General features: G+C 40.3%; 3 protein-coding genes across 4 annotated transcripts in view; all 3 read right to left on the minus strand.

Annotated features, from left to right (window-relative positions):
- The window catches only part of LOC137996486 (protein mono-ADP-ribosyltransferase PARP4-like), a 75,458-nt gene that overhangs the window by 45,082 nt on the left and 13,638 nt on the right, over positions 1-16,738 (minus strand). For both annotated transcript variants that reach the window (XR_011122319.1, XM_068841925.1), the window contains exons 15-24: positions 16,402-16,505; positions 16,089-16,231; positions 15,693-15,777; positions 15,055-15,188; positions 14,674-14,838; positions 14,354-14,394; positions 13,598-13,688; positions 13,196-13,333; positions 12,186-12,278; positions 11,258-11,351 (exon numbers count right to left, since the gene is read on the minus strand). Coding sequence is in view for 1 of the 2 variants with exons in the window: in XM_068841925.1 (XP_068698026.1) it covers positions 11,258-11,351; positions 12,186-12,278; positions 13,196-13,333; positions 13,598-13,688; positions 14,354-14,394; positions 14,674-14,838; positions 15,055-15,188; positions 15,693-15,777; positions 16,089-16,231; positions 16,402-16,505 (1,088 nt within the window). In the remaining variant the exon portion in view is untranslated. The remainder of the gene's footprint in view (positions 1-11,257; positions 11,352-12,185; positions 12,279-13,195; positions 13,334-13,597; positions 13,689-14,353; positions 14,395-14,673; positions 14,839-15,054; positions 15,189-15,692; positions 15,778-16,088; positions 16,232-16,401; positions 16,506-16,738) is intronic.
- LOC137996488 (membrane progestin receptor gamma-A-like) lies at positions 747-3,260 on the minus strand. The gene has a single exon (XM_068841927.1). The coding sequence runs from the start codon at positions 2,885-2,887 to the stop codon at positions 1,910-1,912; it is 978 nt and encodes a 325-aa protein (XP_068698028.1). The 5' UTR covers positions 2,888-3,260; the 3' UTR covers positions 747-1,909.
- LOC137996487 (membrane progestin receptor delta-like) lies at positions 5,294-10,919 on the minus strand. Its single transcript, XM_068841926.1, has one exon. The coding sequence runs from the start codon at positions 9,292-9,294 to the stop codon at positions 8,086-8,088; it is 1,209 nt and encodes a 402-aa protein (XP_068698027.1). The 5' UTR covers positions 9,295-10,919; the 3' UTR covers positions 5,294-8,085.

Raw genomic sequence — 16,738 nt, forward strand, 5'->3', positions numbered from 1 at the left:
TTTCCAATTCTGCGGATCGCTGTGAGGTTGCAAGAGTTGAGTATACCCAAGGGATAACACCATCGGTATTTTTGTCACGTGGTTCTGACGGATGTGTTTCGCTAACAGCCCTAGGGATCAAGATCGAGTGGATATCGACGTTTCCACTTAACTATTCCGGTGGGACCGTTTGGTTTTCAGATGGATTTTTTACACCTAGGTTTTGTTCATTTTAAAACTGGTTCGGGAGTTCTAAAACAAAAAGAGGCACATATTCAAAAACGAAAGATAAAAGATACAATTAACAAAAACAGACAATTATCCCGTTCTTGTTCCCCAATGAGTACACATGGTTTTTCTACATTCGATCAGTAACTAATCACATTTTACGGTGATTTTCTCACTTTTTCTCAGCGGTTACGTCAGTGGACTATTTTAAGAGATTTGGACTTCCAATTCCGGATTACGGCTTTCCCAGACGCCCTCCTCCGTTCGGTCATACGTGAGTTGAGATATGTTGGTTGTTTACTCTGCCTCGCCGCAAGATTTGTCTCCGGGTAGTCCAGTTTTTTTCTCTAACCAGTTGTTCTGCTTCAATTTGACTTGTTTTACAGTCTCCTCGATTTCGTATTTGAGGAATAATTGTGCTCAGCTGCGTAAGCTTTACACGTAATAACACTTTAATAAGGCAATTGTGAAAAATCCTTACAAGCAAAGGCTTTTTAAAACAAATTGAGGAAAAAAATTATCGGGAAAAATGCGCGACGTTTCGACCGAACTTCGGTCATTATCAAGCTTAAAAGTGAAGATAAAATTTGCATACATATAAATATAAAACTAAGAAGTAAAAGTAAGTAAAATATGAAAATGTACAAAAGGGCGTGTTAAAAACATGCAAGAATAAAAAAGGATTAAAACACTTTCGTTATGAAATATTTGAATCTCGGATATTAACTTTCTAGCTTTCTGATTGGCTCACTAAATATTAATAATCAGCTAATATACACAATACCGTTTGCCCACGCAATTTCTTCCCAAGCTGAAAAATGAGGGGCGGAAAGCAAAGGTAGCTATTTGGTGTATTTTGTCATTTAGTGGTTATCTATTGCACAAAATTATCTAAACACGGTAAAACCTTCAGGGTTAGGATTAGGGTTAGCGTTAGGGTTAGGTTAGGGTAATTGTATAATTACTGAACGTTTTATACCTTGTTTAAAAAAAATAGAAAAAATAGAAAAAAAGACACCAAGTACCTACCAAGCAAAGTCGCACCTGTTGGGTTAATTACTCGCATGCAACGCGGGTTTATGGAATAATTTGTAATTATTCTTACTATTAATGCGAGACACAACTGCTTGTATTTTTTTACATCGGAAACGAATAATACAGAAAGTATAATTAAGAAAAATACATGACTATCTTCTGAATCCTATCAATCAATATTATATATCAATGTTAGTCTCTTCTGACAGGCAATTTTAAAAGACAGCTGCTTTTTCCCAAAGTATAACTCAAAAATCTTTACAGTCTTTTTTATTCAAAGCCCCAATCAAACACCCAAGTGTATTTTTGTAAAACATCCACGACTGCGTTGATTCAGTTCAAAGGCTAGCAATGAGCCATGCGCAGTGCGCACCAATTGTAGCCAGTCTGAGGAGTTTTGTATTTCGCTAACCTAAATCACATTATTTATCGTCATGCTGTGCTGGAGATGAACCAAGCAACAGAAAATTTAGAAAATAACCTACAGGCCCCAGTTGTTGAAGCGATGGATAGCGCTATCGGGCGGATAAATCACTAACCAGTGGATAAGTCATAGCGACACCCAATTTCCCTATCCAGTGGATAGTGATTTATCCGGTGCATAGTGTTATCCACCTTTTGCACAACTGGGGCCAGAAGTACAAAAAGTCATTTATTTGAAACGCGTTTAATTCTTAGATTTTCTTTTGTTCACCGAGACCAGTTCACTTGCAAACCACATCACAATAGCCAAGTGACCGACTAAAACAAGTAAGGAGGTGCCGACCGTGTTCATAAGAGTCGGCTGCAACGCAAAACGCGCCGTTAGCACGCCGCGTCTCTCTTGTAGATCCACGAGTGCTGTGTTAAAGGCTTGTTGAATCCCCATGGCAACCAGTATATGCTGAAGGTTATGACTCTGACCAAAATTATCAAAGACACCAGTCATCAACCGTTCTGGAATCCGTGAAGCGTACACCGTGGCGCCTAACCCACAGAAGATCATATGACGCTTAAAGTAAACCATCGACACAGAATTATAAGCGGGGTCATTTTCGCAAAGCAGCAGTCGTATGGTATACGGTGAAGTGATAACAAGCCAGTTAACAAGAAGAATAATTACTTTCAATAAGGCTTTGTGGTGTTGCCATCGTGGCTGGCTTGATACGCAGCAGAAGATGGTAAGAAGAAAAGAAAAAAAAGACGACACGATCTGGAAGACGCCCAGCGAATCGTAAATGGACCCAATGAACGTTTCTGCGGTTCGCGAGTAGAAAAATAGCGCTTGGCCCGCAGTAAAGGTGTAAAATCCTATAGCTGCATAATCGAAAAAAAAGCAGATTCGATGGGAATTCGCTGACATGCAATTAAAGAGATGAGCAGAGGAGCTTGTGATGTAAAGAACAGATATGCCCACGGCAAATGATATCAGCGGTAAGTAGAACGGATCATTCGTGGGTAACGCTGTCATGTTAACTGCAATGAAGAATATCAAAGCTACCAGATGACTCCAGACATTGAAAGTCTCGTTCGATGACATCAACAAACTCTTGATACAGTCTCCGAATGATAAACCAGGTCTTCGATATCCGGATACGATAAAAGGTTCTTTGAACACTTCGGGAATTTGACAGTGTTTCAAACCGCATGCTTCTTTGCCAGACATCGTAAAGAAGTAGTTCTCTTTTTTCAAACCTGAATTTCTCTTCGCCACGGTTACCTTCAAATTAATATGTCGTTTTCGTGGACTCTTGGATTTGGAGCGAAATGGATTCTTCTTTAGTTGTTCCTTCAGATGTCTATAATCTTCTGTGGGTCTCTAAATTCATCACGAAACTTTGTGCCTTTCGCGCCGAAAGCTAACAGTAATCACCATTTGCTGGGCTGGCAGTAGGTCGTTGACAACTTAACGTCTCGACCGTCGAACTTTGCCCTTGAGGAAACCAGTACACTTTCGTTTCTATATTTTCGACGTCCTTTGGCGATTAAATCAACTAAAATATTGTACTTAAAAAAGTCGAATTGGTCGGCTTATTTACCGATCGATACTGATGTCGTAATGCAAATGACAACTAGTACGCGATGTGACAGGTTAAATTTAAATTGAAAAAAAGTTCGTTGTGTATACAAACCTCGCGAGACAACTGTCATGAATTAATAACAGGCGTCTTGCATGTAGAATATCGGGAAAATCCCCACCACAAACAAAACTGGACACAAAGCAGCACGAAAAAGACGCTAATACAACAAATTACACATTGTATCGCACTTTATTAGGTTTCAATATTTGGGTGTAAATATTTTCCACCAGGAAACACAAGACAGGTATTCCAACAGTGAACAATGGACAACAATCTGTTGTCTTGCATTTGGAAAAGTGCCTTGAATCGAGTCGTGTCCACGGTAAACTGTGGCCAGCAGTGAGAAGATAATTGAGACAATCTAATTCTGATAAACTTGCCCAAAAACGACGACATTATTAACCAGGAGCTCGTTTGTTGTTTCGCCAAAAACCGAAGTTTACCGTCAAAAACGTGCATTTAATATCCAGCATATTACCAACGAAACTGCAGTCAACAAATTACTTTTGCTTTTCGCCTATCTTTATTGAAAGACGTTCATGGGCTCGTAACCATAAACAAAAGGCTGACTCAGAGTTAGTTTCGGGAAATGGTGATGTAATCTTGGTGGAGGGTCATGGGTTTCATTTCAAACCTGTGGCCCGTTTCTCGAAAGTCCCGAAAACTTTTCGGGCCCGGAAAGCCATTTGTGAAACTGCCAACCGCTTGTTTTGGAAAGCCGATCTTTTAACATGTTTTTAAGGTAACAAAAAGAAATAGAACTGTGTAGTTTGACGACTTGAATCCTCTCCGTTCTTGAGATACAAAGGGAATTGTGACACCCGAAATGGCCCGTAAAGTTTCGGGACTTTCGAGAAACGGGCCCCTGGGGCCCGTTACTTGAAGATCCCGAGAACTTTTCGGGCCCTTAAAAGCCATTAAGGAAATTGCCATCTGCTCGTCTTGAGAGTTTAGTGTTTTGGCATCTTTTGTTCAAGATAACAAAAAGCAAAATGACTGTGACGTTTGAAAACTTAACAACCTCTCAGTCTGTGCTCAAGATACAGAGGGAATTGTAAAAATCGAGAGGTTTGGCCCCAGGAGGGTGGGGGGCGGGGGGGGGGACGGGCGCTTGTCGAAAGTTCCGCAACATTTTTGGGGCGAATTTCGGGTGACATAAAACGCTTTGTTCCCTCAAAAGGAAAACGGTTCTAGTCATGAAACTTTGCAATTGTCAAATATCAATTTTCCAGAAGTAGCAGATCATAGTTTCACGAATTGCTCAGTACTGCCCGAATAGTTTGGGGACTGATTTTCGTGAAACGAGCCCCTGGTCATAGATTTTCCCCTTTCTGTCATAGTTCAATCAGTTTAGATTAGGTATAGTAACTGGTTCAGTCAACTTGCTTTTTGGTCTGTAGCTTCTACCCACTGTAAGAGCGAGATAGAGATCAGCTGGTATTTGTCTTCGTGCCAGTTTCAAATCTTTCAGTCTAATATATGAATTAATTTTTTTTTCTTTCAGCCTGTATTTGCATTGTTGCGCCTAGGTCTCATGACTGTCAAGTCCTTAAGATACAAAACAAAGGCATCAATGTTTTGATCAAATCTTAAGGGCGGTGCCTACTAATTAAAGATATGTTTGCCCCGGTGTGTGATTATGCAGGAAATGTAGATTTTAACAACTGTCATTGAAATCCAAAAAGAAAATTGGGAGTAACCACGCATTTTTCAAAGATAATTCATGAATAATATTTGTAAAAAGCTTTAAAATACAAAGCAATGTATGGCGTTCTTTCTCAAATTGAAGCTTAATTATCTCTCAAAAATGCATGGTTACCCCCAATTTTCTTTATGGATACTAAGAGTTCTTACTAAGATCTACTTTCTCCGAATAGTTTTAAACCCCGCAAAAATATCCCTGCACTAGTAAGCATCACCGATAGGAAACTCGAGTATCTCGAGATGCGCAGAACATATGCAGAATAACAATAGTAGGCACCGTCCTTAAAAAGGCAACGAGAGTGGAAAAAAGACAAAGTTTTGACGCCTTCATAACGTGTAAAGGCCCTCAAAAATATACGAGCCCTAACTTCTAGCGACAACGGCCCGGAATAAATCTGCCTTCAGACTGGACATTTTCATGACCTATTGCGTAAAACGGACCGACAAGTGTCGACTGTTCGCGTTCTTAAAGAAACGACGGATCGAAATACCTATTCAGAGGAACAATGCGGACTTCCCAAAGCTAAGCAAAATAGTAAAAAAAACCATCATACTAAAAAGGTTATGTGGCGTGTTTTAGGAAAGGTTTTCTCCAAGGGAACTTTATCTCAATCTCCGGACGTTTACGTGTCGATCGGCAAAACACCAACCGCTTGACGGGGTAGATGAAAAGAAATTGAAAATAGGGTAACAACGAGACTCTGTTGAGTTCCTGTGGATACAACCTGCAGTATGTTGACATCTGCAAATTAAACACCTTCCTTCGCAGATAGATAAAAAGCAGGCTTGCTTGTCATATCTAAAGAGGCTTTGCGTTTACTCGCATTTTTTGTAACTTCGGCGACGTCAGCACAATTTCCTGTCAAGAGCTAAACTTTAAAAAGGGACTAAATGCTTGAATCGAAAACATAAATTTGACACTAAGCAACAAAGTTTGCCTATTTCATTTAATTCATTTGAATGCATTAACCGAGTCAGAAGTCAAAAATTGGCTCAATGAATGACTTGCCAGTAATCGGATCCCTGCTTTGTACGCAAAGGGTTGTGGGATCGCCGGGGGGAAAACAGTGCATATCGCAATGTTTGCGGAAACTTATTCGACGTCCAAAAAAACGATTTTGGAGAGAGATCAACGATTTTTCGACTCAGTGTTATCAGAAATCGATTTGGGCAATGTTGATAGATGGTAAGTGTAAGTTTTTGTTTGAATAACCGTGAAATATAAGATAAAATTTGCTAATTGACTTCCTTGCTCGCGTAAGGTTTATTGTGAAATGGTCTCAAGATATTACAAAATAAGGAATAAATCTGGAGGAAATAACACAATAAAGCCTTTTCAGTTGTATTTACGTAAGTATAGGCTGGCGTTTGTCCTATTTCTAAACTCAGCAATTCAAATTATATTGGAAATATGCCTAGTGACGATCATTGTGCTGTGTGGGGTTTGACAACGATCGAAGCTACCCAGACAAGCAAAAGATTCTTCCTCACGTTGGATATATTAAGATTTTACTCGCCCAGGAATAACAATAATGCTTTGTCGTGGACTAGAGCAACTAACCGTGACCAATTCAAGGTTTCAAAGAGTACAAAGGTCTGTTCAAATAATTTTACAGAACCTCTGAATGTCCTACACCAACTTTGTACATAAAAGAGCACGACTGTAAGAGTATTAAAACGTTAAAGACCTGCTCCAAAAATCAGATCTACAGCCGAGAACTAGTATATGAAGATGACGCTTTTGTATTGGTCGAAGTCATAGTGGACTTGACAAGTTTGCTTGGATCCAGTGACTTTAATACTTGTAGATGGTAGCTTGACAGAAGAAAAGGTTTGCAGGGTGTTCAGCGGCACGTTCGTTCAGAAAAAAAGTAGACTGCAAAACAGTCGTTTTTTTTGCGAACGCAAGCGACGCAGTAAATATTCAAACGAAAGGTCTGGAGCGATTGTAGAAAAGGGAGAATGGGGCGCGCTTCACACACGAGGATCACGCTTATGGCGCTTCGCGCCTTCCGAAAATGGAAGAAAACGACTGTTTTGCAGTCTAGAAAAATGGGAAAATAGGAAACTCAGGATTGAAAAAATAGGAAAAATAGGAAACTTTGTTTTAAAAAATAGGAAAAAAATAGGAGAATCAATAGTAGTTTGATCGACAAAGAGAGCCTCCCTGCACCCCATCAGCTATCCCAATCACCACTTTAGCCCATAACCTGACAATGAATGAACATGAATACGACATAGGGAGTATTTCGGTTCTAAAAGTTCTTGTTTTTTATATCTCTTATTGTGACAACAATATCAACAAATCACTTTGTTTAAAAGGATATTAAACAATTATTGGATGAGGTTGAGCATGATATCATGAATTATCAAAACCGAGTTATCTGCCGAAGCCGAAGGCGAAGGCTCAATCAAACTAGAACTTACCGGTAACCTATGGATTTCCTCATGTTTCTCATGGCTCATTTCATCCATCCAAAGACCAATAGCTTTGTACAATTTCCATCTCCTTTGACAACAACTTGCCTCCTTTGAGGAGGTTAATTTCCAGAAGCCATAATTCCTTTATGCAAGACGTAACCTGAATAAGAAAACAGTCTATGCACGCGTAAATACAACTGAATAGGCTTTATTGTGTTATTTCCGCCAGATTTATACCTAATTTGTAATATTTCGAGGCCATGACGAGATGTCAATTTCACAATAAACCTTAATACGAGAGCAAGGTTAATCCAAGTAAATTTTATCTCATATTTCACGGTTATTCAAACAAAAACTTACCCTTTCCACGTATCAACGGCTCAACTATTTGACATCATTATCGATCGATAAAATATTCTCACACACTGAGTCAATAGTTTCGAAATCGCCTACTTCATATTTTGGTTAACTAAGGGTGCGTTCCTTTGGGATGATCCGAAAAAGGATCACTGATCCAAGATCACTTAACCTGAGTATCAGTCTTTTCCTCCCTCCCCTTAGAAAGACCTGATACTCAGGTTATTAAAGATCACTTGGGTCATAGTGCGACAAAGGAACCATCCATAAGTAACGTAAGCAGTGCGTGACATTTGAAAGGCTACGAGTGCAAGGGAGGTCGGCGTTGAGGAACATTGTGATATTTGCACGAAGACAAACGCAAGGATTTTGCAAACCAAAACACAATAGCGAGATTTCCTGCTAAAACTAACAACGTTAATCCGATTGTTTCAAGAAAAGATGGAATATGTTCAAGAGTCAAAGCATCCTTTCTTGCTTCAAGATCTGAGAGAAACACTGAATAGGCAAAATGATCGCCCAGTGTTGTCATAACATGAAGGAAATGATGACTCTGCCCGATGAAGTCGACTTTTCCCGGAAATAATCGCTCCGGTACTCGGGACATGTTCGCCAAAGCAGCGGTCGTGAACGAAACGAAACAGCCAATGAACAAATGCAAGGAGTCCTGGTTGCAAATGGGATCTGCAGAACACAAAAACTGGCGAGCAAAATACGGCGAGCAGTTGTGCAACCAGGACATGATGTAGGACCCTGTACGGATTATAAAACGTAAATTGAACCATCGATGGCGAGACATGCAACATAAATAAGTCGCACAAAACGACAACAAAGCAGACAGAGCCAAAAAAAGTTCACGCCAGTCGTAAAGTAGAAGTCCCGATGCGATGGGATGGCAGTAAAAATAGAAGGCTTCTCCAGCGGTAAATGTGTACACGCTGATAGCGGCATAATCAAGATAGTAACCAATGTGGAATTCTCGCTCAGTCATAGAACTAAACAGGTGCGCCACACAACTCATGGTGTAAACTGTACAACAGCCAACGGTAAAGGACGTTAAAGGAAAATAAAAATGATCGGCCAAAGGACTGTGAGCCCATATTACTGAACAATATCGAGCAATAAGAATCACGATCGACAAAAAATGGCTCCAGAAATTCACCGTTTCGTTGTTGGCATAAAATACGCTCTTTACACTCTCCAAAGCCGTCAGATTACGAGGACGGTATCTCGACAGGATGTACTTTTCACGAAATGCTTCTGGTACTTCGTAGTCCCTTAGCATCCTTGAGCAATTTCGTGTTTGGGCCAATCTCCGCTTCACTGTGCTATTTTGGATCAGATTATTGTTTAAATGAGTCGTTCGTCTTCGAATCTGAAGGGCTCCGTTTTCCTCCATTTTTACTTTCTCTTTACCTCTGGTCGGCTTCACCCTTGGCGTCTCTAGCAACTTCGTAATGCGTTGTTTTCGAGATTGATGGCACTTCAGTTGCCGACCGGCGGGAAGCATGCAAGTTATTTTTATGTAAATGACACAATTAATTCTTAATTCAACCTTCGCACTTCGATAGTAGTGAGATTGTAAAATGAAGATGCATGCTGATCAAGAGAATAGCAATGCCACAAGGAAACACCGAGTCTTAAAAAAATTGAACCATGACAAAAAGGAAAAAAAAACACAAAAAACACAAGAACAGATGGAAAAGATTGAACAAGCTAACCACTTGAAAACCTCATGCCTACATCACATCACATGTTCACCAAGCGTAGTAAATTCCCAAAGAAAAAATTCTAGCCTCGAGGGCAAAGCGGATGAAATTAACAGAGCATGGCCAGTGAACTATCAGCATGTTCTCTACCTTGAATTGACGATTATCGTTAATTGTTAATTTGCTTTCAATTTACTATTATCGTTATCTCAGAAAAAGCTTGATATGGATTATGGGAAATGAACATATTTCTTTTAAAAGCGGAACCCTAATGTCTGGACTCGCAGGACTCGAACCTGGGAACGTGTAATTAATAACCCCTCCACTTAACCACTAGACTACCACATCACTAAGTGCGAGGATGTCATTTTTTATTAATGCCAATAATTTTTTCTTCCAAAAGTGCCGCTGTAAACGTGTATTAACAGCCGCTAAGAAGCAAGCTTACACAGTGAAAAATGTCGGTTACCAAACTTCAAGAGAAAGCTAACCATTTTAAAATCAAGCTTTAGACTTAACCATTATTCAGCAATGATTTTATATATATACTAATTAGTTTTGGTAAATAATCGGCACATTTTTAGTTTGTTAACGATGAAACAACAACAATGATATTGAATGTAAGGAGAAATGTAGACTCGGAACTCGGACTCTGGGACTCGGATATTTTTCCGAGTCTACATTTCTCCTTACATTTTTAGTCAGTTGATCTTAAGTGGTAGATAACATGTTAAAACTATTGACAGAATTTCGACCTCACGCGACACAGTTAAGTTGACCGAGAAGAAGACAACAAATTCTTAAATCTTAAGCGTCATGCGTCAGCAAAAATAATGGATCAGCACGTCGAAGGTCACAATGGAATGATCAAAGATCTTGGCACGAACATCAGAACATGAGACGATGCTGAATCCGTTCATTACTTATCTTTACCCGTAGACCGTTCTAAAGCATCCTGGGATGATAACATGCATGTTTATAAGAGAACGAGATGACAAAATAACAAAGTACAGGCGACACAATCGTCCACATCTTGTTCCTTTTGCTTTAAAAACTCCTTGATGATTTGTCTGAATCCCTATACCACTCCTCCCACACTCAATGTAGCACTACTGTCAAGGGAGGAATGGAGCAAAGAAAACAAAAGAGAGAAACAAAACACACATCGAAACAGTTATGAGTGTTCACAAAAAAAAACCATCGTCGAAAGGAGACATACAGAATAGTGAACATTTTTTTCAGTTTCTATTTGAGCCTCGAAATGTTATTCATTGGTGACACCAAAACCAGGAAAATAAACGAACTGAGGTATTAATCCGTGTGCAAAACTGTTTGTTTGCTATAGCGGCTTTAAATACCGTTCATTTTATTTGATTTTCTTTGTATGGTATTTTGAAATTCCTAAATTCCTAAATTTCAATCGGCGATTTGCTAAAAAACTCCCCCCCGTCCCCACACCCCCCCCCCCCCCCCCGCCCTTTGACAAGGCGACTTTTGATTGGCTTACCGCACTGTTTTAGCCAAATCCGATTGGTTCGGGTATAAATTTGGTTTTGCGGCCTCAAATGAAAACTGCTGTACCGTCTACCGCCACGAGACAATGATTCCCATTGGAGAGCGGGGGTGGACGGCTCTGAGGCTTTTTTATCTGGTAAGCGAAAACCCTTACCAAATAAAGTGAGGAAACTACGCCATAAAACAGCGATCGTTTGCGTTTTCAACCGAAACATTTACTTGTAGATGGCTCCTAAGGATGAAACTTACTGCTTCCGAACAAGACAATGTTGAAAATCCAGTCCTTGTTCATGTGAGTCAGGCACAACAATAAAACTTTCTTGGCTTCCTCAACGGGTGAACCCTGAGAAAACGCAACGAGAAAAACGGAGTTACGTTCTAGTTTCCATTGTCTTATTCTCGACTTTGCTCTGCCATACTTGTCAGTGCAAAAGCCATCTATCACATTTATACCTTTCACAAGGATGTCAAGCAAAAATAGCTACAAACCCACATTAAAGAAAACTGATAAAAAGAGATGTCATTTATCGAGGATGACTCGGGGATAGTCGGAGAAAATCCGAGATCTTATAACAGGAGTCCTATGACCCTCCGATTACTAGTTTGGATATTCGGAGATTCTCGGAAAAAGCTCGAGGGCTTCTAACAGGAGTCTAATATGATCTTCCGATCACTCGAAATTCAGATATTCGTCAACTCTCGGAAAAAATCCGAGTGCTTCTACAAGGGATCGGAGCTAACTAGTTCATGTTTTACCACTGAGGTATACGAGACCAATTCAAAGTCGTAAAATGTAACTTCCTCGGCAAAAGTAACAAACCGTTTGAAAGTCGCTTAATTAAGAGTCAAGACCTCATATGGACAGAACTTATCTTGGCTTCAGTGGCATAAAGTAATGAAGAATATCGCCCTCCCCCCCCCCCCCCCACCCCCTTCCTGCCCACCGCATGGACACCATTGTAGAGGGAGATAAAGAAGAGCAAAGTTTGTTATCAGAGGAAACACAGTGGAAACTAAAAATCCTACTGCTGAGAATTCGACGCCGCTTTAACCACTGCACTGCAGGACCAGTACGAGACCCAGGTAACGACAATCGCCATCAATGACAAAGAACGCAAAGTGGATTCTCAGTGTGGTCTCAGTGTTCAACAGAAAAACAACAATCAATGGGACTCACCTTCATGGAACAAGAAACATCGACTAGGAAAACAACCTCCACAACTGGAGGACTTTCTGCCTCAAATTCAGGGAAAAATGTCAACATACAGGCCTATAAAGAAACAGATTACAAAGCGACATACGTCAGTGGTCCTGTTAGTTTATCGCTTGAAGATGCATAGAGACTATAACAATTGGATTATACTAAAATGCTGACTCAAATGTCCGCTTGTAAATGGAGGATATTACACGGTGGCGTGAAGATATGAATTTTATTTCGAGTGGTAAAAACAATATTTTACGAACGAGCGCAGGGAGAGAGTAGAATATTCGAGTTGTTTTTAACGGGTCCTGGATTAAGTTTCGTATGAATTTTTATGAGTGGTGTATTTTGCAGTTAAACACTTCGGTCTATATAATAAATATATGATACATAACGTTAAAAAGGATGAGATACCAACGTCAAGGTACCGAGTTCATATATAGAGGATATTACATGGCCGCGCGGAGATAAGAAATTTCTCTTCGAGTGTTGAAAAATATTTCACGAGTGAGCGCAATTTCGTATCTCCAAGCGGCCATGTAATATTCTTTTTATTATATAAACACCAATGAAATACTAAATCGTTTCACGAAAGGCATCGAACGCCGCGATTTTCGTATGTAACCATAGCAACAGTGGTCTTTTCACGTGTGAAAATAACTGTTTCGCGCGAAAGCTCACTTGGTATTTCATTGGTATTTATATAATAAATAGAGGATATTATTACACGGCGAGGCGAAGATATGAATTTTATTTCGAGTGGTAACAACAAGGGGACATTTGATTCAGCATTTTGTACAGGTACGTAAGCTACTTGAATAATCTCAAAAACAATCTACAAAACCAACTAAAACATTTATGCCCATGCATTAACAGCGAGGAGCAAGCCCTTAACTTGTTCACTTATAGTTATGATAGTAGATGTAAGGGATGCCTTTCCTGCAAAAGATCGCTTTCTTCTCGTGATTTACTCAGTGACCACTGACCTGACTATTCGGCTTGCTGATATGTTGTTCAACCCACATCCGGGGTACATGAATCTCGGATAGACCGATTAGAAGCTGGAATCCACCGTTAATCGACTGGCCAGGCTCAATGAAAACAACAGCTTTGGTAGAAGAGCGCTGAAGAAGAAAAAAGAAAGTTATTGCTTATACCCCTCACTTCAATTAAGGTGAGATTGCTCCAATACACGAGAAGGCGGGGAGAGAGAAGGAGAAGGAGATGGTAATTGACTTCTTCCAATCGTGTATCAGCGTTTTGGGCTTGTCATGTGAGATAACGGGTACCGTGGTGAACTAAAGGAGTCGAGCTCTAATTACGCCATGTGGGGATAGTCATCGCTTCCTAGAGAAAGTTGTCAGCATAAATACATCTGAAACGCTTACCTTGATTCTAATTGGATGAGTTGGCGAGTCAATCGAGCGAATCTCAAAAGGCATCTCAACAGAAACATTCACAGAAAAATCTGTAAGATCACTGTAAGAGAACAACAACTTTTAAACGTCCCATTACTTATTAAGACATCTCATTCAATCAACAGTTTAAAGTATTGACAACCTAATTTTTTTGGGTCTACAGCATAAACATTGTTAACTAATACGTAAAATAGTGAGGCCAATTACACCTCGAGGTTGTATAGCAATGAGATCTGATTTCTTGGAAAGAAAATTAAATATTTCGAGGTAAGGTGCTTTTTAAAGCAAGTAAATCTCGTCGCTGGTTACTTATTTTGTCGTGTGTTTCCTGATAAAACAAAATTATAAACACCTCCACTGCTGCAGTAATACATATTTCTTCAATTCAATTTATTTCGTTAATCATATGCTCAAATGCGCTTTTCAATGATGAGCAGCAAAAGAACTATTTCAAATAAACTTTGCAGGAGACAATTAGTGAAATATCTACGAAGCGTAGCGGATGAGAATTTGGCGCCATCGAACACAAATCCAGCCACTGGACAAAAAGGGAATTTAATGCGCATGACCATCATTAATGGCTGGACCAAACTGCCTCCATACTGGTGACAAAAGCAAAGAAGGACAGAGCAAGAAAGGGAGCCAAAATGGCTAAGTTTGTCCTGAGGATTGTTGTCATCATCTAGTTTGAGGGATTCCGTAGGGGACTCGTCATCTGGTACTTACCGCAGCTGGTCCTCTTCAACTTCTACAGTATTCAAGTCCGTCTAAAGTCAAAAGATAAAATGAAAGAGAAACAGCTTATGAAGGCTCTCAGTATTTTGCCGTGACATCAGCCGGTGAAATATTGGGGAGTTTGTTTTGGGGGATAAAATAATGAAAAACATACTGTATATTGTTTATGGAGAAGGAAAGATGTATCTTCGACGCAATGGCTTTGCGTTGTGCAAAGATTCAGTAGCGTTTCTTGTATGCGAACTTGGACATACTGGCAGATTAACCAAAAGAGGAAAGAACACTGTGACATTTGAAATTGTATCATTTACCTGTGTGATTTCCTCCAGGGCCTTGTTCCGTTTCCATGGCGCCAAGGAGCCAGGAAGAGTAAAGCATATGTGCTCACCGTCCACTAGAAGCTCTGTGACGTACGTAATCTTGATTAACACATGAGCGCCTGGAGGAAGATTCCCCACACTTACTGTAAACACATCCTGTCAAAGCCACAGAAACGAAATTATCGGTGAGAAATGTCTGACGATGATCACTGATTGTAAAGCGGCTTTCATTTGAGCGACGAAACAAGGTCGCGGTTAATACTGTTTCGGTTTTGAATTACAACGCTTAGCGATTGGCTTAAAAAAACTCCAGCGCCACGTTCTCAGTCTTGCTTTGACGCAGGCGTTTTACTGCGTGAAGCGTGACATTACCGGTGTTTCTTCGTCCATAAGGTAGGCACCATGCCCCTGACTAATAGCTTCCCGATACTCTTTGTGTGCTTGTTCCTTTTCCTTAACTTCTCCAACAATGTGCTTGTCATTAATGAAAGCCTCAAAACCACACACTGAAAAGGAGAAATAAGCCGGGTTAACATTTGTGACAATTATGTCAATCGATTTAGGTGTACACCTATACAGTCGATACCACGAGGTTATGTGATCGGCTGTAAGAAACGTACTGTACTCGACGAAAAGGAAAGAAATGAAGGAAAGAGCCTGAGTCCGAGGATACATCAGCCAAGTCAAATAGACCTTTTTGCAGATACGGCGGCCATTTTAATTAATCTTGGGAGGCAAATTAAGGGTTCAACAAGGGATACTTTTTCTTTGACGTGTCGCTCCTTTCCTCCAGGGGAGAGACCCTGTAGCTTTCCAGACGCAGTCTGTGATTGAAGAACGAAACAGTGGATGATAAAACTAAAGCAACGCACCTAGCCCTGATAACAAAAGAAGATGCAAGTCATAATGACCAATGAAAATAGAAGTCTTGACTAGCTACAGGATTACTCCCCAAGAGAATGGTCTCAGGCAAATTTGCCATAAAAAGAAATTCAACTTCATAAACAGACCTGCTGCCATGTCATCGAGGGGAAAAACGTATTTGGCTTCAATCGGTGACGAGCTGCTGTTCTTGTAAGTCTGAAAAACAATCACCTGCAGAAACAGTCAAAAAATGGTTATGTAAAATACTTGAAAAAGTGACACTCTTGTTGTGGAGACGACAAGATGTTTTCTTACATTACAAGGCTGCTGGTCAGTTTTACAACAGAAGCCAATTTCGTTTCGGTTGATGTATTAACAGCAGTTGTACAAGGTCCTGTACAGTATTGTGCTACATGAGTCCTTGAAAGTTGTCTTCTTATTCTATCAAAAGGCTTACACTGGATGACACTCGTGAAACAATGTCAATGTTTACTTATAATAAGAACTATGGCAGCCAAATTTATCAAAGTCGAGTCAAAAACCTGTGCAGCCAAATCCAACAGCCTCGCTCTGATGTGAACAGACTGCAATGGGATAGCCTTGTCTCCAGTTCCTTTGAGTCCTGCCTCAACTTTGGTCAGCGGATCCACAACCGAGATGACATCTGACAGGTCTACACTATCTCCTGAAACAAATCATAGATACTCGGAATGAATTGGAGCCCATTGCGGGTACTTTTTAATCTGGTACTCTGCTCGGTACCGCTCACCCCCGTTCCCCACCCGACCCTAGCTTTTAAAAAAATCTGTCAAGCCGTAGAAAGCAATTTATTCAGCATGAAAGTCTGGGGTGCACCTTCTCTATCTATCTCCATTTCTTCATCTGAGAAGCCACTGTCAAGGGAGATGTCATCTCTTGCGATAGCCTCATCACCAGGTAAAACAAATTCCACCAGATATCTACAGAGCAAGTAGAGTAGATCGCTTTCATTCAAGAGCCGCCTAACCAACAGCAACATAATTGTTCTTCTACTTCTAACCACGAATAACGTGGACAATGAAATGAGCCAATCACAACTAGGCCCGGTTACCAGCCGCTGTTTCGGCGGGAAATGAACCAGCGCTCACTCCCAAAATCTCGGCCGGACGCGTGACGTGAGCCATTGTTAATCCCCGCCAATCAGAAACTCGAC

Source organism: Montipora foliosa, chromosome 3, assembly GCF_036669935.1.
Source record: "Montipora foliosa isolate CH-2021 chromosome 3, ASM3666993v2, whole genome shotgun sequence".
Classification (NCBI taxonomy): domain Eukaryota; kingdom Metazoa; phylum Cnidaria; class Anthozoa; order Scleractinia; family Acroporidae; genus Montipora; species Montipora foliosa.

Coding starts and splice junctions, on each gene's coding strand:
- LOC137996488 (XM_068841927.1), bottom strand. CDS start 2,887: ATGTCTGGCAAAGAAGCATGCGGTTTGAAACACTGTCAAATTCCCGAA.
- LOC137996487 (XM_068841926.1), bottom strand. CDS start 9,294: ATGCTTCCCGCCGGTCGGCAACTGAAGTGCCATCAATCTCGAAAACAA.